A 21,107-nucleotide genomic window follows, 5' to 3' on the forward strand; every position below is an offset into this window, starting at 1 on the left:
GGAAATTCCAGGAAATCCAAGCACAAAAACTGAGTGGAATTCTAGGAAATCCAAGCCTTAAACCAAGGGAAATTCCAGTAAATCCAGGCCCTGAAATTGGGGGGTAACCCAGGAAATCCAAGCACAGAAATGGGGGAGAACCCAGGAAATCCAAAACCCAAAATAGGGGAGAATTTAGGAAATCCAAGCATAGAAATAAGGGTAATTCTAGCAAATCCAAGCCCAAAAACAAGGGAAATTCCACTAAATCCAAGCACAGAAATTGGGGAGAATCCTGGAAATCCGGGCAGAGAAATGAAGGAAGTTCCAGGAAATCTAAGCACAGAAATGGGGCAGAATCCAAGCCCTGAAATGGGGGAGAATCCTGGAAATCCGAGCAGAGAAATTGAGGAGAACCCAGAAAATTCAAGCCATGAAATGAGGGAAATTCCAGGAAATCCAAGCACAGAAATTGGGCCAGAATCCAGGAAACCCAAACACTAAAATGGGGGAAATTTTCCAAGCACAAAAATTGAGAACTGAGCAAACCCAGCCCAGAAACGAAGCAGAACCCAGAGCCCAAACTTTAAACCCCCCCAGGGCTTTATTTACTCTTTATTTACTCCAGGATAGGGGGGACAGGGACACCCCAAAATCCTGAGGGGCTCTGGGGGGACCCCAAAAATCACGTGGGAGAAATTGGGGTGCAGAGAGGGGAAACTGGGGTGATGGGAGGGGAATTTGGGGTCCTGAAAGAGGAATTTGGGGTTCTGGAAGGGGAAATTTGGGGTTCTGGAAGGGGAAATTTGGTTTATGGGAGTTCCCACTATGAGGGGAATTTGGGTTATGGGAGTTAAATTCGGGGTGCTGTGAGGGGAATTTGGGGTGCTGGGAGTTAAAATCAGAATCCTGTGAGGGGAATTGGGATCCTCAGAGGGAATTTGGGGTTCTAGGCGAGGAATTTGGGGTGCTCTGAGGGAACTTGGGGTTTTGTGAGGGGAAATTGGGGTCCTGGGAGTTAAATTCGGGGTCCTGGAGGGAATTTGGGGTCCTGTGAGGGAAATTTGGGGTCCTTTGACGAAAATTTGGGGTCCTGGGAGAGCAAATTGAGGTTCTAGGAGTTAATATTGGGGTTCTGTGAGGGAATTTGAGGTCCTGTGAGGGAAAATTGGGGTTCTAGGTGAGGAATTCGGGGTCCTGGGCAAGGAATTTGGGGACCTGTGAGGGAAATCGGAGTCCTGTGAGGGGAGTTTGGGGTCCTCAGAGGGAATTTGGGGTTTTGTGAGGGAATTTGGGGTGCTGTGAGGGGAATTTGTGGTCCTGTGAGGGAAATTGAGGTCCTGGGTGAGGAATGTGGGGTCCTATGAGGGGAATTTGGGTCCTGTGAGGGAAACTGGAGTCCTGTGAGGGGAATTTGTGGTCCTAAAAGAGGAATTTTGGGGTGTGGGTGAGGAATTTGGGGTGCTGGGAGGGAAACTGGGGTCCTAGAACAGTAAATTTGCGTTCTGAAAGGGGAAATTGAGGTCCTCAGAGGGAATTTGGGGTGCTGTGAGGGAATTTGGGGTGCTGTGAGGGGAATTTGGGGTCCTACAAGGGGAATTTGGGTCCTGTCAGGGGAATTTGTGGTCCTGGGAGGGGAAATTGGGGTGCTGGGAGTTAAAATCAGGGTTCTGTGAGGGAATTTGGGGTTCTGGGCGAGGAATGTGGGGTCCTGTGAGGGAAATCGGAGTCCTGTGAGGGGAATTTGGGGTCCTAAAAGAGGAATTTGGGGTGCTGTGAGGGAATTTGGGGTCCTAAAAGAGGAATTTTGGGGTGTGGGTGAGGAATTTGGGGTGCTGGGAGGGAAATTGGGGTCCTAGAACAGGAAATTTGCGTTCTGAAAGGGGAAATTGAGGTCCTCAGAGGGAATTTGGGGTGCTGTGAGGGGAAATTGGGGTCCTCAGAGAGAAAATGGGGTCCTCAGAGGGAAATTGGGGTCCTAAGAGAGAAAATGGGGTCCTCAGAGGGAAACTGAGGTCCTGGGCGAGGAATTTGGGGTCCTGTGAGGGGAATTTGGGTCCTGTGAGGGAAATTGGGGTCCTAAGAGGAGAAATTGGGGTCCTAGAAGAGGAAATTCGGGGTCCTGTGAGGGAAGTTGGGTGTTGTGAGGGGATTTTGGGGTTCTGGGAGGGTTTTGTCCCCCCGGAATCATCACTCAGGTCCCCGGTGACCCCTCCAGGCTCTCCTCAGGCTCCAGCAGCATCCTGGAGAATTTCTGGTCCCCGAAGGCGGCGCTGAGGCGGCTCTCGAGGAACCTCTGCAGCTCCAGGATGGACTGAACATCTGCCTTGTCCTAAAACGGGAATTCCCGAGGGGCTGAGCACCCCAAAAACCCCACAAACACCCCAAAAACCCCACAGCACATCCGCCTTGTCCTGGGGGAAAATGGGGATTCCAGACACCCCACAAACACCCCAAAAACCCCAGAGCACATCCGCCTTGTCCTAAAACAGGAATTCCTGAGGGGCTGGACACCCCAAAAACCCCACAAACACCCCAAAAACCCCACAGCACATCCGCCTTGTCCCAAAACGGGAATTCCTGAGGGGCTGGACACCCCAAAAACCCCACAAACACCCCAAAAAACCACAAAAAAACCCAAAAAGGGCCCTGAGGGGCGGCGCTGAGGCGGCTCTCGAGGAACTGCTGCAGCTCCAGGATCCGCCTTGTCCTGAGGGGAAAACGGGAATTCCAGAGGGGTTGGGCACCCCAAAAACCTCACAAACACCCCAAAAACCTCACAGACACTCCAAAAACCTCACAAAAACCCCACAAACACCCCAGAAAGGGCCCTGGGGGGCCTCTCAAGGCATCATGGCAGCTCCAGGATGGACTGCACATCTGCCTGGTCCTGAGGGAAAATGGGAATTCCAGAGGGGTTGGGCACCCCAAAAATGTCACAAACACCCCAAAAAACTCCACAAAAACCTGAAAAAAAAACCCAAAAAGGGCCCTGGAGGGCAGCGCTGAGGCAGTTCCTCAAGGAACCGCTGCAGCTCCAGGACGGATGGCACACCCGCCTTGTCCTGAGGGGAAAAACCCCCAAAACCCCACAAAAACCCCACAAAAACCCCACAAAACCCCATAAAAACCCCACAAACACCCCCAAAACCCCACAAAACCCCCACAAAAACACCTCAAAAACCCCACAAAGAACCCAAAAAGGGCCCCTGGGGCGGCTCTCGAGGAACCTCTGCAGCTCCAGATTGGACTGCACATCCTGAGGGGAAAATGGGAATTCCAGAGGGGCTGGACACCCCAAAAAACGTCACAAACAACCCGAAAACACCTCAAAAACCCCACAAACCCCACGAACCCCACAAAAACCCCTCAAACCCCACAAAAACCCCCAAAACCCCACAAAAAACCCACAAAAACCACAAAAACCCCCAAAACACCCCAAAACCCCCACAAAGAACCCAAAAAGGGCCCCTGGGGCGGCTCTCGAGGAACCTCTGCAGCTCCAGATTGGACTGCACATCCTGAGGGGAAAATGGGAATTCCAGAGGGGCTGGACACCCCAAAAACGTCACAAACAACCCGAAAACACCTCAAAAACCCCACAAAAACCCCACAAACACCCCAAAAACCCCACAAACCCCCCCAAATCACAAAAACCCCACAAAAACCACCAAACCCCACAAAAACCCCTCAAACCCCACAAATACCCCACAAAAACCCCACAAAAACCCCCAAAACCCCACAAAAAACCCACAAAGACCCCACAACCCCCACAAAGAACCCAAAAAGGGCCCCTGGGGCGGCTCTCGAGGAACCTCTGCAGCTCCAGATTGGACTGCACATCCTGAGGGGAAAATGGGAATTCCAGAGGGGCTAGACACCCCAAAAACGTCACAAACAACCCGAAAACACCTCAAAACCCCCACAAACCCCCAGAAAACCCCACAAACACCCCCCAGACACCCCAAACAGCCCCCGAAGGGCCCCCCAGCTGGCAGACCTCGGTGAGGCGGTGGAACTGGCGCAGCAGGGCCCAGCCGTCGCGGGCGAACTCCTGCGGGCTGCGGTACGCCGGGCTCAGCTTCTCCTGCAGCCGCGCCCGCATCAGCGTCAGGTCCATGGCGCCCGCGCCGTCCTGAGGGCGGGCACGGGGTCAGGGGGGCACGGGGGGCACGTCCTGACCGTGGGCCCACCCACGGTCCAAAACGGGGCGGTTCCCACCCCTGGTGCTGATGCCGCCCCCTGATCTCAAACGGGGCAGTTCCCATCCTGATCCTGATCCTAAACAGGGCAGGTGCCATCTTGATACCACCCCCTCATCCTGATCCCACCCCCTGATCCTAAACAGGGCAGGTGCCATCTTGATCCCACCCCCCATCCTGATCCCACCCCCTAATCCTAAACAGGGCAGGCGCCATCTTGATCCCACCCCCCATCCTGATCCCACCCCCTGACCCTGATCCCATCCTGATCCCACCTCCTGACCCTGATCCCACCCCCTGACCCTGATCCCATCCAGATCCCACCCCCTGATCCTAAACAGGGCAGGTGCCATCTTGATACCACCCCCTCATCCTGATCCCACCCCCTGATCCTAAACAGGGCAGGTGCCATCCTGATCCCACCCCCTGACCCTGATCCCATCCTGATCCCACCCCCTGATCCCAAACAGGGCAGGCGCCATCTTGATCCCACCCCCTGACCCTGATCCCACCCCCTGATCCTGATCCCATCCTGATCCCACCCCCTGATCCTAAACAGGGCAGGTACCATCTTGATCCCACCCCCCATCCTGATCCCACCCCCTGACCCTGATCCCACCCCCTGATCCTGATCCCATCCTGATCCCACCCCCTGATCCTAAACAGGGCAGGCGCCATCTTGATCCCACCCCCTGATCCTGATCCCATCCTGATCCTGATCCCATCCTGATCCCACTCCCTGACCCTGATCCCACCCCCTGACCCTGATCCCATCCAGATCCCACCCCCTGATCCTAAACAGGGCAGGCGCCATCTTGATCCCACCCCCCATCCTGATCCCACCCCCTGATCCTGATCCCATCCTGATCCCACCCCCTGACCCTGATCCCACCCCCTGACCCTGATCCCACCCCCTGACCCTGATCCCATCCTGATCCCACCCCCTGACCCTGATCCCACCCCCTGACCCTGATCCCATCCTGATCCCACCCCCTGACCCTGATCCCACCCCCTGACCCTGATCCCATCCTGATCCCACCCCTGATCCAACCCCCTGGTCCCAAATGGGGCTGATCCCACCCCTGATCTCACCCCTGATCCTGCCTTGATCCCACCCCTGATCCCAAATGAGACAGATCTCACCCACGGTCACACCCACCGATCCTAAATGGGGCAGATCCCACCCCTGATCCCATCCCCTGATGCCAAATGGGGCAGATCCCATCGTGATGCCACCCCTGATCCTGATCCCATCCAGATCCCACCCCTGATCCAACCCCCGGGTCCCAAACAAGGCAGTTCCCACCCCTGATCCCAAATGGGGCAGATCCCCCCAGAGCTCACCCCTGACCCTAAACAGGGCAGATCCTGCCCGTGATCCCACCCATGGTCCCAAACGGGGCAGATCCTGACCATGGTCCCAAACGGGGCAGATCCTGACCATGGTCCCAAATGGGGCAGATCCTGACCATGGTCCCAAACGGGGCAGATCCCAGCCCTGATCCTGATCCCACCCACAGTCCCAAACGGGGCAGATCCTGACCATGATCCCACCCATGGTCCCAAATGGGGCAGATCCTGCCCGTGATCCCACCCATGGTCCCAAACGGGGCAGATCCCAGCCCTGATTCTGATCCCACCCATGGTCCCAAACGGGGCAGATCCTGACCATGGTCCCAAATGGGGCAGATCCCAGCCCTGATCCTGATCCCACCCATGGTCCCAAACGGGGCAGATCCCACCCCTGAGCCTGATCCCACCCATGGTCCCAAACGGGGCAGATCCTGACCATGGTCCCCCTTGATCCCACCCCTGATCCCCCTGATCCCCCCATCTCCCCTCCTGCTCACCAGGGGAGCTGATCCCACCTGTTTCCCCCAGATCCCATCCCTGATCCCACCCCCAATCCCACCCCAGATCCCAGATTCCCCATCTCCCCGCCAGGCTCCCCCTACTCACCGGGGAGCTGATCCCACCCCTGATCCCTCCCCCAGTCCCCCCAGATCCCAACTCTGATCCCACCTCTGATGCCCCAAAATGCCCCCCCAATCCCACACCCGACCCCCCCCCAATCCCAGCCCAGATCTCCCCATCTCCCCCCAAAACCCCCAGATCCCCCTGACCCCCCCCCTCACTCGGGAGCTGATCCCACCCCTGATCCTCTCAGATCCCCCCCAATCCCACCCCTGATCCCTCCCAATCCCCCCCCAATCCCACCCCTGATCCCTCCCAATCCCAGCCCAATCCCACCCCTGATCCCAGCCCCGATCCCTCCCAATCCCACCCCCGATCCCTCCCAATCCCCCCCCGATCCCTCCCAATCCCCCCCAATCCCACCCCCGATCCCAGCCCAATCCCCCCCAATCCCACCCCCGATCCCTCCCAATCCCCCCCAATCCCACCCCTGATCCCAGCCCAATCCCCCCCCAATCCCACCCCCGATCCCAGCCCAATCCCCCCCAATCCCACCCCCGATCCCAGCCCAATCCCCCCAATCCCACCCCCGATCCCAGCCCAATCCCCCCGCAATCCCACCCCCGATCTCAGCCCAATCCCCCCAATCCCACCCCCGATCCCACCCCTGATCCCAGCCCAATCCCACCCCCGATCCCAGCCCAACCCCCCCAATCCCACCCCCGATCCCACCCCTGATCCCAGCCCAATCCCACCCCCGATCCCACCCCCGATCCCTCCCAATCCCCCCCGATCCCACCCCATCTCCCCCCGATTGCCCCGGTGCTCACGGTGGAGCTGCAGAGGCGCTGCAGGGGCCGCCAGGGCTCGTGGCACAGCAGCTCCAGCAGCACGAACTCGCAGCGCTGCGGGAACGGCATCGGGGTCAGGGATGGGATCCCGAGGGAGGAGACCCCAGGGGATCCCCCGGGATCGGCACAGAGGGATCAGGAATGGGGGATCAGCCCAGAGGGATCAGGATCAGCCCAGTGGGATCAGGAATGGGCCCGGTGGGACCAGCCCAGTGGGATCAGCCCAGTGATATCAGGATCAGCCCAGAGGGATCAGGATCAGCCCAGAGGGATCAGCCCAGAGGGATCAGCCCAGTGGGATCAGGATCAGCCCAGTGGGATCAAGATCAGCCCAGAGGGATCAGGATCAGCCCGGTGGGACCAGCCCAGTGGGATCAGCCCAGTGATATCAGGATCAGCCCAGAGGGATCAGCCCAGAGAGATCAGGATCAGCCCAGTGGGATCAAGATCAGCCCAGAGGGATCAGGATCAGCCAAAAGGGATCAGCTCAGAGGGATCAGCCCAATGGGATCAGCCCAGAGGGATCAGGATCAGCCCAGAGGGATCAGGATCAGCCAAAAGGGATCAGCCCAGCGGGATCAGCCCAGAGGGATCAGGATCAGCCCAGAGGGATCAGGATCACCCCAGAGGGATCAGCCCAGAGGGATCAGCCCAGAGGGATCAGGATCAGCCCAGAGGGATCAGGATCAGCCAAAAGGGATCAGCCCAGAGGGATCAGCCCAGAGGGATCACCCCAGAGGGATCAGGATCAGCCCAGAGGGATCAGGATCACCCCAGAGGGATCAGCCCAATGGGATCAGCCCAGAGGGATCAGCCCAGCGGGATCAGCCCAGAGGGATCAGGATCAGCCCAGTGGGATCAGGATCAGCCCAGTGGGATCAGCCCAGTGGGATCAGCCCAGTGGGATCAGGATCAGCCCAGAGGGATCAGGATCAGCCCAGAGGGATCAGGATCAGCCCAGTGGGATCAGCCCAGCGGGATCAGCCCAGTGGGATCAGGATCAGCCCAGTGGGATCAGCCCAGTGGGATCAGGATCAGCCCAGTGGGATCAGCCCAATGGGATCAGCCCAGAGGGATCAGCCCAATGGGATCAGCCCAGCGGGATCAGCCCAGTGGGATCAGGATCAGCCCAGAGGGATCAGGATCAACCCAGTGGGATCCTCAGGATCGGGATTGGGATCAGCCCAGTGGGATCAGCCCAGTGGGATCCTCAGGATCGGGATTGGGATCAGCCCAGTGGGATCAGCCCTGGGATTGGGATCAGGGATCAGCCCAGTGGGATCAGCCCCAGGATGGGGATCAGGGATTGGCCCAGGATTGGGATCGGCCCATTGGGATCAGCCCGGCCTCACCTGCTGGTCCTGGGGGCTCAGTTTCACCGGGGGGCCCTGCTCAGGATCCGGCTCCGGCTCCGGCAGGGGAGGGGGCAGCTCCTGGCACAGCAAACACGTCCACTCGGGGCTGCGGGATCGGGAATGGCATCAGGAATGGGGGATCGGGAATGGGGGATCGGGAATGGGATCAGGAATGGGGGATCGGGAATGGGGGATCGGAAATGGGATCAGGAATGGGGGATCGGGAATGGGGGATCGGGAATGGAGGATCGGGAATGGGGGCAGCTCCTGGCACAGCAAACACGTCCACTCGGGGCTGCGGGATCGGGAATGGGATCAGGAATGGGGGATCGGGAATGGGGGATCGGGAATGGGGGATCGGGAATGGGGGATCGGGAATGGGGGATCAGGAATGGGGATCAGGAATGGGGGATCGGGAATGGGGGATCGGGAATGGGGGATCAGGAATGGGGGATCGGGAATGGGGGATCAGGAATGGGGATCAGGAATGGGGGATCAGGAATGGGAACAGGGATCGGGAATGGGGATCAGGAATGGGGGATCAGGAACAGGAACGGGGGATCAGGAACAGGAACAGGGGATCAGGAATGGGATCATGGGGGCAGCTCTTGGCACAGCAAACACATCCACTCGGGGCTGCGGGATTGGGAATGGGGGATCAGGAACAGGAACGGGGATGCCCACGGGGCTGGGAGTGGGAATGGGGTCATGGGGGATCAGGGCAGTGGATCCCAGGGACACTGGGGAACTCAGGAGGGTGACACAGGGCAGCAGATCCCAGGGACATCGGGGAACTCAGGAGGGTGACAGGGACAGTGGATCCCAGGGACATCGGGGAACTCAGGAGGGTGACAGGGACAGTGGATCCCAGGGACATCGGGGAACTCAGGAGGGTGACACAGGGCAGTGGATCCCAGGGACATCGGGGAACTCAGGAGGGTGACACAGGGCAGTGGATCCCAGGCCCAGGGGGTGACAGGGACAGTGGATCCCAGGGGGTGACACAGGGAAGTGGATCCCAGGGACATTGAGGGGTGACACAGAGCAGGGGACTATGGGGGAGTGACACGGGGCAGTGGATCCCAAGGATATTTGGGGCTGACACGGGGCAGCGGATCCTGGGGACATTGGGGGGCTCAGGGAGGTGACACGGGGCAGTGGATCCCAGGTCCCAGGGGGTGACAGAGACAGTGGATCCCAGGGACACTGAGGGGTGACACAGGACAGTGGATCCCAGGGACATTTGGGGGACAGTGGGTGACACGGGGCACTGGATCTCAAAGACATTGAGGGGTGACAGGAAGTGACACGGGGCAGTGGATCCCGGGGAGGTGACACAGGGCAGTGGATCCCAGGGAGGTGACACGGGGCAGTGGATCCTGGGGACATTGAAGGGTGACACAGGGCAGTGGATCCCGGGGAGGTGACATGGGGCAGGGGATCCTGGGGACATTGAAGGGTGACACAGGGCAGTGGATCCTGGGGACATTGGGGGACTCAGGGCAGTGGATCCCAGGGAGGTGACACAGGGCAGTGGATCCTGGGGACATTGGGGGACTCAGGGCAGTGGATCCCAGGGAGGTGACATGGGGCAGTGGATCCTGGGGACATTGAAGGGTGACACAGGGCAGTGGATCCCGGGGAGGTGACACAGGGCAGTGGATCCCGGGGAGGTGACACAGGGCAGTGGATCCTGGGGACATTGAAGGGTGACACAGGGCAGTGGATCCCAGGTCCCAGGGGATGACACAGGGGAACGGATCCCAGGAATATTGTGAGGTGACACAGGGCAGCGGATCCCAGGAATATTGTGGGGTGACAGGGGGTGACACAGGGCAGCAGATCCCAGGGACATCTGGGGGTGACAGGGGGTGACACAGGGCAGCGGATCCCAGGAATATTGTGGGGTGACAGGGGGTGACACAGGGCAGCAGATCCCAGGGACATCTGGGGGTGACACAGGGCAGCGGATCCCAGGTCCCAGGGGGTGACACAGGGCAGCGGATCCCAGGGACACTGAGGGGTGACAGGGGGTGACACAGGGCAGCAGATCCCAGGGACATCTGGGGGTGACAGGGGGTGACACAGGGCAGCGGATCCCAGGAATATTGTGGGGTGACAGGGGGTGACACAGGGCAGCAGATCCCAGGGACATCTGGGGGTGACACAGGGCAGCGGATCCCAGGTCCCAGGGGGTGACACAGGGCAGCGGATCCCAGGGACACTGAGGGGTGACAGGGGGTGACACAGGGCAGCGGATCCCAGGTCCCAGGGGGTGACACAGGGCAGCGGATCCCAGGGACATCTGGGGGTGACAGGGGGTGACACAGGGCAGTGGATCCCAGGGACATCTGGGGGTGACAGGGGGTGACACCGGGCAGCGGATCCCAGGGACATTTGGGGGTGACACAGGGCAGCGGATCCCAGGGACATCTGGGGGTGACAGGGGGTGACACAGGGCAGCGGATCCCAGGGACATTTGGGGGTGACAGGGGGTGACACAGGGCAGCGGATCCCAGGGACATCTGTGGGTGACAGGGGGTGACACAGGGCACTGGATCCCAGGGACATCTGGGGGTGACAGGGGGTGACACAGGGCACTGGATCCCAGGGACATTTGGGGGTGACACAGGGCAGCGGATCCCAGGGACATTTGGGGGTGACAGGGGGTGACACAGGGCAGTGGATCCCAGGAATATTGTGGGGTGACAGGGGGTGACACAGGGCACTGGATCCCAGGGACACTGAGGGGTGACAGGGGGTGACACAAGGCACTGGATGCCCCCGGATCCCCTGGGTGCAGCCGTACCTGGGCACGTCGTGCAGGGCGGGCAGGTGGCAGTGCAGGTGGAAGCAGCGCTGGCAGCGGTCGCACATCACCACGGCCCCGGCCTGGCCACACACGCGGCAGCACGAGACCCCCGGGACCCCCACGGGGACACCCCCGGGGACACCCCCGGGGACACCCCCGGGGACCCCCGGGACAGGGCCCGGGTCACCCAGGGCGGGGGGCAGCAGCCCCACGGGTTTGGTGTCCCCAATGTCACCGGTGTCACCGATGGGCGACTCCTGCTGCTCCTCCTGCAGGGGGGGACATGGTCAGGGACAGGGACAGGGACAGGGACAGGGACAGGGACAGGGACGGGGACAGGGACAGGGATGGGGACAAGGACAGGGACAAGGAGGGGGACAAGGACAGGGACAAGGAGGGGGACAGGGACAGGGATGGGGACAAGGACAGGGATGGGGACAGGGATGGGGACAGGGACAAGGACAAGGAGGGGGACAGGGACAGGACAGGGACAGGGACAGGGATGGGGACAGGGATGGGGACAGGAATGGGGACGGGGACAAGGACAAGGACAAGGAGGGGGACAGGGACAGGGATGGGGACAGGAATGGGGACAGGGACAAGGAGGGGGACAGGGACAGGGATGGGGACAGGGGAGAGGGATGGGGACAAGGGACAGGGATGGGGACAGGGACAGGGATGGGGACAAGGACAGGGACAAGGACAGGGATGGGGACAAGGAAGAGGGACAGGGATGGGGACAGGGGAGAGGGATGGGGACAGGGATGGGGACAGGGACAGGGATGGGGACAGGGGACACACTCAGGGACAGGGCACACTCACCTGGATGGGGAGGGGACAATGGGCACTGGGGAGGGGGCACAGGGGACACTGATCTGGGTGGGGAGGGGACACAGGAATGGGGACAGAGACTGGGGACACTCACCTGGGTGGGGAACAGTAGGGACTGGATGGGGACACTGGGGACACTCAGTGGGATGGGGACAAAGAGGATGGGGACAGGGGACACTCACCCGGGTGGGAGAGGACACAAGGGATGGGGACACTGGGGACACTCACCTGGCTGGGAGAGGACACAAGGGATGGGGACACTGGGGACACTCACCTGGGTGGGAGAGGACACAAGGGATGGGGACACTGGGGACACTCACCTGGGTGGGAGAGGACACAAGGGATGGGGACAGAGACTGGGGACACTCACTGGGATGGGGAGGGGACAGTGGGGACACTGGGGACACTCACCTGGGTGGGGCACAGTAGGGACTGGATGGGGACACTGGGGACACTCAGTGGGATGGGGACAAAGAGGATGGGGACAGGAGACACTCACCTGGGTGGGAGAGGACACAAGGGATGGGGACACTGGGGACACTCACCTGGCTGGGAGAGGACACAAGGGATGGGGACAGAGACTGGGGACACTCACCTGGGTGGGGAGGGGACAGTGTGCGCTGGAGAGGGGACACAGGGGATGGAGATGGGGACAATGGGGACACACACTGAGATGGGGACAAAGGGGATGGGGACAGGGACACTCCCCTGGGTGGGGAGGGGACACAAGGGATGCAGAGACTGGGGACACTCACCCAGATGGGGAGGGGACAGTGTGCACTGGGGAGGGGACACGGGGGACACTCACACGGGTGAGGTGGGGACACACAGTGTGGATGGGGAGGGACACTGGGGACACACGTGTGGATGGGGACAAAGGGGACAGGGACAGAGACTGGGGACACTCACCCAGGTGGGGAGGGGACACAGGGGACGGAGACAATGGGGACACTCACCTGGATGGGGAGGGGACAGTGGGGATGGGGAGGGACACTGGGGACATTCACCTGGGCGATGAGGGGACACTCACCTGGATGGGGAGGGGACACACGGGATGGGGACAGGGGACACTGGGGACACTCACCTGGGCGATGAGGGGACACAAGGGATGGGGAGGGACACTGGGGACACTCACCTGGGCGATGAGGGGACACAAGGGATGGGGAGGGACACTGGGGACACTCACCTGGGCGATGAGGGGACACTCACCTGGATGGGGAGGGGACAGTGGGGATGGGGACAGGGGACACAGGGGATGGGGAGGGGGACAATGGGGATGGGGAGGGACGATGGGGACAAAGGAGATGGGGACATGGGGGACACTCACCTGGGTGGGGAGGGGACAGTGGGCACTGGGGAGGGGACGCAGGGGACACTCACCTGGGTGGGGACAAAGGGGACAGGGACAGGGGACACTCCCCTGGGTGGGGAGGGGACACAAGGGACAGGGACAGGGGACACTGCCCTGGGTGGGACAGGGACACAGGGGATGGGGACAGGGACAGGGGACACTGCCCTGGGTGGGGAGGGGACACAAGGGACAGGGACAGAGACTGGGGACACTGCCCTGGGTGGGGAGGGGACACGGGCGTCACTCACCTTGACCAGCAGCGCTCCGTGCGGCTGCACCGTCCCTTCTGTCCCTTGTGTCCCCTGTGTCCCCTGTGTCCCCTCGTTCCCAGCTGTCCCCTGTGTCCCTGCTGTCCCCGGTGTCCCCGGTGTCCCCGCTGTCCCCGCTGTCCCCTGCTCGATGACGATGAGGCTGAACTCGTGCGCCGAGGGCCCGGGGAAGATGCGGAACACGGGCGGCTGCGCCGGGTCCAGCTCCAGGTCCAGCTCCAGGCGCTCCAGGCTCACCCGGGGCTGCTTGGGGAGCCGGGGGGTGCCCCACACCGAGGGGGGGCCCCTCCTGAGGGAATAATGGGGTCACCAGGGCACCCCAAAACCTGGGGGGCTGCTTGGGGAGCCGGGGGGGGCCCCACACCGAGGGGGGGCCCCTCCTGTGGGGACACCAATGTCACCAGGGGACCCCAAAACCCGGGGGCTGCCCCACACCGAGGGGGGGCCCCTCCTGAGGGACACCAATGTCACCAGGGCACCCCAAAACCCGGGGGCTGCCCCACACTGAGGGGGGACCCCTCCTGAGGGAATAATGGGGTCACCAGGGCACCCCAAACCTCTGAGGGGGATCCCGGGGACAGTGGGGTCACACGGGGACCCCAAAGCTCTGGGGGGATCCTGGGAGATGGCGGGGACATCTGGGGACCCCAAAAGCCCTGAGAGCCCCTCCTGGGGACAGTGGGGACACACGGGGACCCCAAAACCCCTGGGGGGGATCCTGGGGACAGTGGGGACATCTGGGGACCTCAAAGCTCTGGGGGACAGTGGGGTCACACGGGGACCCCAAAGCTCTGGGGGGTAACCCGGGAGATTGGGGGGCTGGGGGTGCTGGGAGCTCTGGGCCAGGGGGACACCAAGGACAGTGACAAGGGACAGGGACAGGGGGACAAGGGACAGGGGGACACCAAGGACAGTGACAAGGGACAGGGACAGGGGGACAAGGGACAGGGACAGGGGGACAGTGACAAGGGACAGGGACAGGGGGACAAGGGACAGGGACACCAAGGACAGTGACAAGGGACAGGGACAGGGGGACAAGGGACAGGGACAAGGGGACAGTGACAAGGGACAGGGACAGGGGGACAAGGGACAGGGGGACACCAAGGACAGTGACAAGGGACAGGGACAGGGGGACAAGGGACAAGGACAGGGGGACAAGGGACAGGGACAGGGGGACAGTGACAAGGGCTGGGGGTGTTGGGGACAAGGGACAGTGATAAGGCTGGGGAGGGTTGGAGAGGCTCGGGGACAGGGGGACAGGGGGACAGTGACAAGGGACAGGGACAGGGGGACAAGGGACAGGGACAAGGCTGGGGAGGGTTGGGGACAAGGGACAAGACTCAGGGATGTTGGGGACAGGGGAACAGTGACAGTGACAGTGACAGTGACAGTGACAGGGGGTCCTGGCACAGGGGACCCCAGGACAAGGGACACGGACGAGGCTGGGGAAGGTTGGGGACAGGGGACAGTGACAAGGGCTGGGGACAGGGGACAGTGACAAGGCTCAGGGATGTTGGGGACAAGGGACAGGGGTTGGGGACAAGGGACAGTGACAAGGACTGGGGACAAGGGACAGTGACAAGGGCTGGGGACAGGGGACAGGGACAAGGCTCAGGGATGTTGGGGACAGGGGGACAGTGACAGGGGGACCCCAGGACAGGGGACAGTGACAGGGACAGCCTGGCCAAGGGACAGGACGGGAGGGGCTGCAGGTGAGGTGACAAGGGACACAGGGGTGACAGGTGACAAGGGACAGGGGGTGACAGGTGACACAGGGGGTGACAAGGGACAGGGGGTGGCAGGGTCCCCTCCCCCCCTCGTTACCGTTTAATGAGCAGCTTCTTAACGAGCTTCTCCTCCCGGGGGAACGGCCGGGGACCCTCCTGCGGGGACAGGGACAGATGGCACCAGGGACAGATGGCACCAGGGGACAGGGGACAGATGGCACCAGGGACAGATGGCACCAGGGGACAAATGGCACCAGGGGACAGTGTCACCAGGGACAGGGACAGATGGCACCAGGGGACAAATGGCACCAGGGACAGTGGCACCAGGGACAGGGACAGTGGCACCATGGGACAGGGGACAGGGACAGGGGACAGTGTCACCACGGGACAGCCCCAAATGTCACCATGGGACAGGGACAGTGGTACCAGGGGACAGGGGACAGATGGCACCAGGGATAGAGGACAGTGTCACCAGGGACAGGGACAGTGGCACCAGGGGACAGGGGACAGCCCCAAATGTCACCATGGGACAGGGGACAGGGATAGGTAGGTGGCACCACGGGACAGGGGACAGATGGCATCAGGGGACAGGGACAGATGTCACCCCTGGGACAGGGGGCAGGGACAGTGCCACCAGGGGACAGGGGACAGGGGACTGTGTCACCAGGGGGCAGGGACAGTGCCACAGGGGACAGGGACAGTGCCACAGGGGACAGGGGGCAGGGGACCATGTCACCATGGGACAGGGGACAGTACGAGGGTGACAAGGAGCAGGGGAGGTCCCAGGGGTGGCAGTGACAAGGGACAGGGGGTCCCAGAGGTGGCAGGGGGTGACAAGGGACAGGGGTGACAGGGACAGGGGGTGACAGGGGTGGCAGGGGGTGACAGGGACAGGGGGTGACAAGGGTGGCAGGGGGGTGACAGGGACAGGGGTGACAGGGACAGGGGTGACAGGGACAGGGGGTCCCAGAGGTGGCAGGGGGTGACAGGGACAGGGGTGACAGGGACAGGGGTGACAGGGACAGGGGTGACAGGGACAGGGGATCCCAGGGGTGGCAGGGGGTGACAAGGGACAGGGGGTCCCAGGGGTGGCAGGGGTGACAGGGACAGGGGTGACAGGGACAGGGGTGACAAGGGACAGGGGGTCCCAGGGGTGGCAGGGGTGACAGGGACAGGGGTGACAGGGACAGGGGATCCCAGGGGTGGCAGGGGGTGACAAGGGACAGGGGGTCCCAGAGGTGGCAGGGGGTGACAGGGACAGGGGTGACAGGGAAGGGGTGACAGGGACAGCGCCCCCCGTCCCCACTCACGCGCTCCCTGCGGTGACGCCGCTCTCAGGGCTGGCGGCTGGGGACAAACGCCAGTCAGGGACTGCCCAAGGGTCCCCTCCCTGTCCCCTCCCTGTCCCCAGCCTGTGTCCCCATGTCCCCTCCCCTGCCCCATGTCCCCCTCCCGTGTCCCCATCCCGTGTCCCCTCCCCTCTCCCCCCATCCCCTGTCCCCATGTCCCCATCCTGTGTCCCCATCCCCTGTCCCCATGTCCCCATCCTGTGTCCCCATCCCCTGTCCTGTGTTCCCCTCCCATCCCCTCCCCTGTCCCCATCCTGTGTCCCCTCCCCTGTCCCCATGTCCCCACCCTCTGTCCCTGTCCCTCTCCCATGTCCCCTCCCGTGTCCCCTTGTCCCCTCCCCTGTCCCTTGCTCCTGTATCCCCTGTCCCTGTGTCCCCTTCCCCTGTCCTCTCCCATGTCCCCCTGTCCCCATGTCCCCATCCCTGTGTCCCTCTCCTGTGTCCCCATGTCCCCTTCCTGTGTCCCATTCCCTGTCCCCATGTCCCCATGTCCCCCTGTCCCCTCACTGTGTCCTCTCCCCTGTCCCCATGTCCCCTCCCTGTCCCTGTTCTGTTCCCATCCCGTCCCTGTGTCCCTCCCCATGTCCCCTCGTCCCCACCCCTGTCCCCATCCCCTGTCCCTGTCACCCTCCCCACATCCCCTCCCCTGTCCCCTGTCCCATCCTGTCCCTGTGTCCCCTCCCCTGTCCCCTCCCCATGTCCCATCCCGTGTCCCCATGTCCCCTCCCCTGTCCCCTCCCCATGTCACCTTCCCTGTCCCTGTGTCCCCTCCCCTGTCCCCTCCCCATGCCACCTTCCCTGTCCCCATGTCCCCTCCCCTGTCCCCTCCCCATGTCACCTTCCCTGTCCCCATGTCCCCTCCCCTTCCCGTGACCCCTCCTCTGTCCCCCTCCCATGTCCCATCCCGTGTTCCCATGTGCCCCTCCTGTCCCCATGTCCCTTTCCCCATGTCCCCATGTCCCCTCCCCTGTCCCCTCTCCCCTGTCCCTTCCCGGTGTCCCCTTCCCTGTCCCCATCCCCATGTCCCCCTCCCCACCATGTCCCTATCCCATGTCCCCTCCCCTGTCCCATGTCCCCCTCCCGATGTCCCCTCCCCTGTCCCCATGTCCCCATCCTCTGTCCCCATGTCCCCTCCCCATGTCCCCCTCCCTTGTCCCTGTCCCCCTCCCCTGTCCCCTTGTCCCCATCCCCCCTCCCCTTGTCCCCTGTCCCCCTCCCCTGTCCCTGTGTCCCCCTCCCCTGTCCCCTGTCCCCTCCCTGTCCCTGTGTCCCCCTCCCCTGTCCCCCTGTCCCTTCCCCTGTCCCCTCCTGTGTCCCCCCACCATGTCCCCTCCCCTCTCTTCTCCCCAGTCCCTGTCCCCATGTCCCCCTTCTGTCCCTGTGTCCCCTCCCTGTGTCCCCTCCCCTGTCCCTGTCCCTGTCCTGTCCCTGTCCCCATGTCCCCATCCCCTGTTCCATGTCCCCCTCCCATATCCCCCTGTCCCCCTGTCCCCCTCCTGTGTCCCCACCCCCTGTCCCTGTGTCCCCTCCCCTGTGCCTTCCCATGTCCCCCCACCATGTCCTCTCTGTGTCCCCCCTCCCGTGTCCCCTCCCCTGTCCCCATGTCCCCTCTCTGTGTCCCCTCTCCTGTCCCTGTCCCCCTCCCTGTGTCCCCATGTGTTCCCATGTCCCCTCCCCATGTCCCCCTCCTCACATCCTCTCCCCTGTCCCCTGTCCCCATCCCCTGTCCCCTGTCCCCGTGCCCTGCCCAGTGTCCCATGTCCTGTCCCATGTCCCCATCCCCTGTCCCCTGTCCCCTGTCCCCTGTCCCATGTCCCCATCCCCTGTCCCCGTGCCCTGCCCAGTGTCCCCATCCCCTGTCCCATGTCCCCATCCCCTGTCCCCTCACCTGTCCCTTCCCTGTGTCCCCATCCCGTCCCCATGTCCCAGGCCCTGTCCCATGTCCCCTCCTGTGTCCCCTCCCCTGTCCACTCCATGTCCTGTCCCCCTGTCCCTTCCATGTCCCCCTCCCCTATCCCCGTGTCCCCTGTGTCCCCTCCCGTGTCCCTGTCCCCATGTCCCCTCCCCTGTCCCTGTGTCCCCTGCCCTGTCCCCATGTCCCCAGTCCCTGTGTCCCCCTGTCCCCATGTCCCCTCACCTGTCCCCATGTCCCCTGTCCCCTGTGTCCCCTGCCCTGTCCCCGTGTCCCCTCACCTGTCCCCATGTCCCCATGTCCCCAGTCCCCTGTGTCCCCTGTCCCCGTGTCCCCTGTCCCCTGTGTCCCCTGCCTGTCCCCGTGTCCCCAGTCCCTGTGTCCCCTGCCCTGTCCCCGTGTCCCCTCACCTGTCCCCGTGTCCCCTGTCCCCTGTGTCCCCTGTCCCCTGTGTCCCCTGTCCCCGTGTCCCCTGTCCCCTGTGTCCCCTGTCCCCTGTGTCCCCCTGTCCCCTGTCCCCGTGTCCCCTCACCTGTCCCCGTGTCCCCTGTCCCCTGTGTCCCCTGTCCCCTGTGTCCCCTGCCCTGTCCCCGTGTCCCCTGTGTCCCCTCCCGTGTCCCTGTCCCCATGTCCCCTCCCCTGTCCCTGTGTCCCCTGCCCTGTCCCCATGTCCCCAGTCCCTGTGTCCCCCTGTCCCCATGTCCCCTCACCTGTCCCCATGTCCCCTGTCCCCTGTGTCCCCTGCCCTGTCCCCGTGTCCCCTGTGTCCCCCTGTCCCCGTGTCCCCTCACCTGTCCCCGTGTCCCCTCACCTGTCCCCGTGTCCCCTGTGTCCCCCTGTCCCTGTGTCCCCTCACCTGTCCCCGTGTCCCCTGTCCCCGTGTCCCCCTGTCCCCTGTGTCCCCTCACCTGTCCCCGTGTCCCCTGTCCCCTGTGTCCCCTCGCCGCGCTGGGGGCTGGGGGTGGCCGCGGGCTCCAGGGGGGGAGGTGACATCCGGGGGGGAGGTGACACCTGGGGGGGAGGTGACAGCCGGGGGGGGCCCTGCAGGAGCAGCTCCGGGGGCGCGGGGACAACCTGGGGACACCACACGACAGGGAGGGGACATCAGGGGGTGGCACCCCAGAATGTCACCAGGGCATCTGAGGGGACATCAGGGGGTGGCACCCCAGAATGTCACCAGGGTACATGTGGGGACATCAGGGGGTGGCACCCAGGAATGTCACCAGGGCATCTGAGGGGACATCAGGGGGTGGCACCCCGCAATGTCACCGGGTACATGTGGGGACATCAGGGGGTGGCACCCCAGAATGTCACCGGGTACATGTGGGGACATCACAGGGGGGTGGCACCCCGGAATGTCACCGGGTACATGTGGGGACATCAGGGGGTGGCACCCCGGAATGTCACCAGGGCATCTGAGGGGACATCGGGGAGGGGTGGGGACAGTGGGGACACTGTGGGGGGGGGGGTGGCACTTGCCAAATGTCCCGAGGGTACCTGTGGGGACATCGAGGAGGGGCTGGGGACATTGGGGACAATCACAGGGGGTTGGGGACAGTCACAGGGGGTGGCACCCCCAGAATGTCACCGGGGTACCTGAGAGGACACTGGGGAGGGGTGGGGACAGTGGGGACACCATGGGGGGGTGGCACTCCCCAAATGTCACCCCGGGTACCTGTGGGGACACCGTGGGATGGGTGGGGACATTGGGGACATCACAGGGGTTGGGGACACCATTGAGGGGGGTGGCACTCCCGGAAGGTCACCCCGGGTACCTGTGGGGACATCACAGGGGACGCTGGGGACACCATGGGGGGGTTGGGGACAGCGGGGACACCGTGGGATGGGTGGGGACATCACAGGGGACATTGGGGACACCACGGGGGGGTTGGGGACATTGGGGACACGGTGGGGGGGTTGGGGACATTGGGGACACCGTGGGGGGGTTGGGGACATTGGGGACACGGTGGGATGGGTGGGGACATTGGGGACACCGTGGGGGGGTTGGGGACATTGGGGACACTCTGGGATGGCGTCACCCCCGGTGTCCCCCCTTACCTGCGCGGTGGGGGAGGGGCCGCGGGGGGGGGCTCCGCGGGGGGGGGGAGGGGCGGCTCCGAGACCACGATGGCACCTGGGGGGAGGGGAGGGGTCAGGGACACGGGGACACCCGACACCCCCGTGTCACTGTCACCTCCCCCCGGTCACTGTCACACCCCCGTGGCACTGTCACCTCCCCCCGGTCACTGTCACCCCCCCGTGTCACTGTCACCTCCCCCCGGTCATTGTCACCCCCCCCCGTGTCACTGTCACCTCCCCCCGGTCACTGTCACCTCCCCCCCGCCACTGTCACCTCCCTCCCGTGTCACTGTCACCCCCCGTGTCACTGTCACCCCCCTTGTCATTGTCACCCCCCCCGTCACTGTCACCCCTTGTGTCACTGTCACCCCCCATGTCACTGTCACCCCTTGTGTCACTGTCACCCGCCATGTCACTGTCACCCCTTGTGTCATTGTCACCCCCCGTCACTGTCACCTCCCCCCGTCACTGTCACC

At 63.1% G+C, this 21,107-nt stretch overlaps 1 protein-coding gene across 1 annotated transcript in view; it reads right to left on the minus strand.

The window, feature by feature from the left end:
• Nucleotides 1-559: 559 nt before the first annotated feature.
• The window catches only part of TRIM28 (tripartite motif containing 28), a 44,295-nt gene continuing 23,747 nt past the window's right edge, over nt 560-21,107 (minus strand). The window contains exons 11-19 of the mRNA XM_058042239.1: nt 20,611-20,686; nt 20,050-20,071; nt 15,389-15,447; nt 13,544-13,853; nt 11,111-11,382; nt 8,299-8,407; nt 6,926-7,000; nt 3,980-4,114; nt 560-2,311 (exon numbers count right to left, since the gene is read on the minus strand). Coding sequence (XP_057898222.1) covers nt 2,174-2,311; nt 3,980-4,114; nt 6,926-7,000; nt 8,299-8,407; nt 11,111-11,382; nt 13,544-13,853; nt 15,389-15,447; nt 20,050-20,071; nt 20,611-20,686 — 1,196 coding nt within the window. The 3' untranslated portion in view covers nt 560-2,173. The remainder of the gene's footprint in view (nt 2,312-3,979; nt 4,115-6,925; nt 7,001-8,298; nt 8,408-11,110; nt 11,383-13,543; nt 13,854-15,388; nt 15,448-20,049; nt 20,072-20,610; nt 20,687-21,107) is intronic.

Source organism: Melospiza georgiana, chromosome 30 (assembly GCF_028018845.1).
Source record: "Melospiza georgiana isolate bMelGeo1 chromosome 30, bMelGeo1.pri, whole genome shotgun sequence".
NCBI lineage: Eukaryota > Metazoa > Chordata > Aves > Passeriformes > Passerellidae > Melospiza > Melospiza georgiana.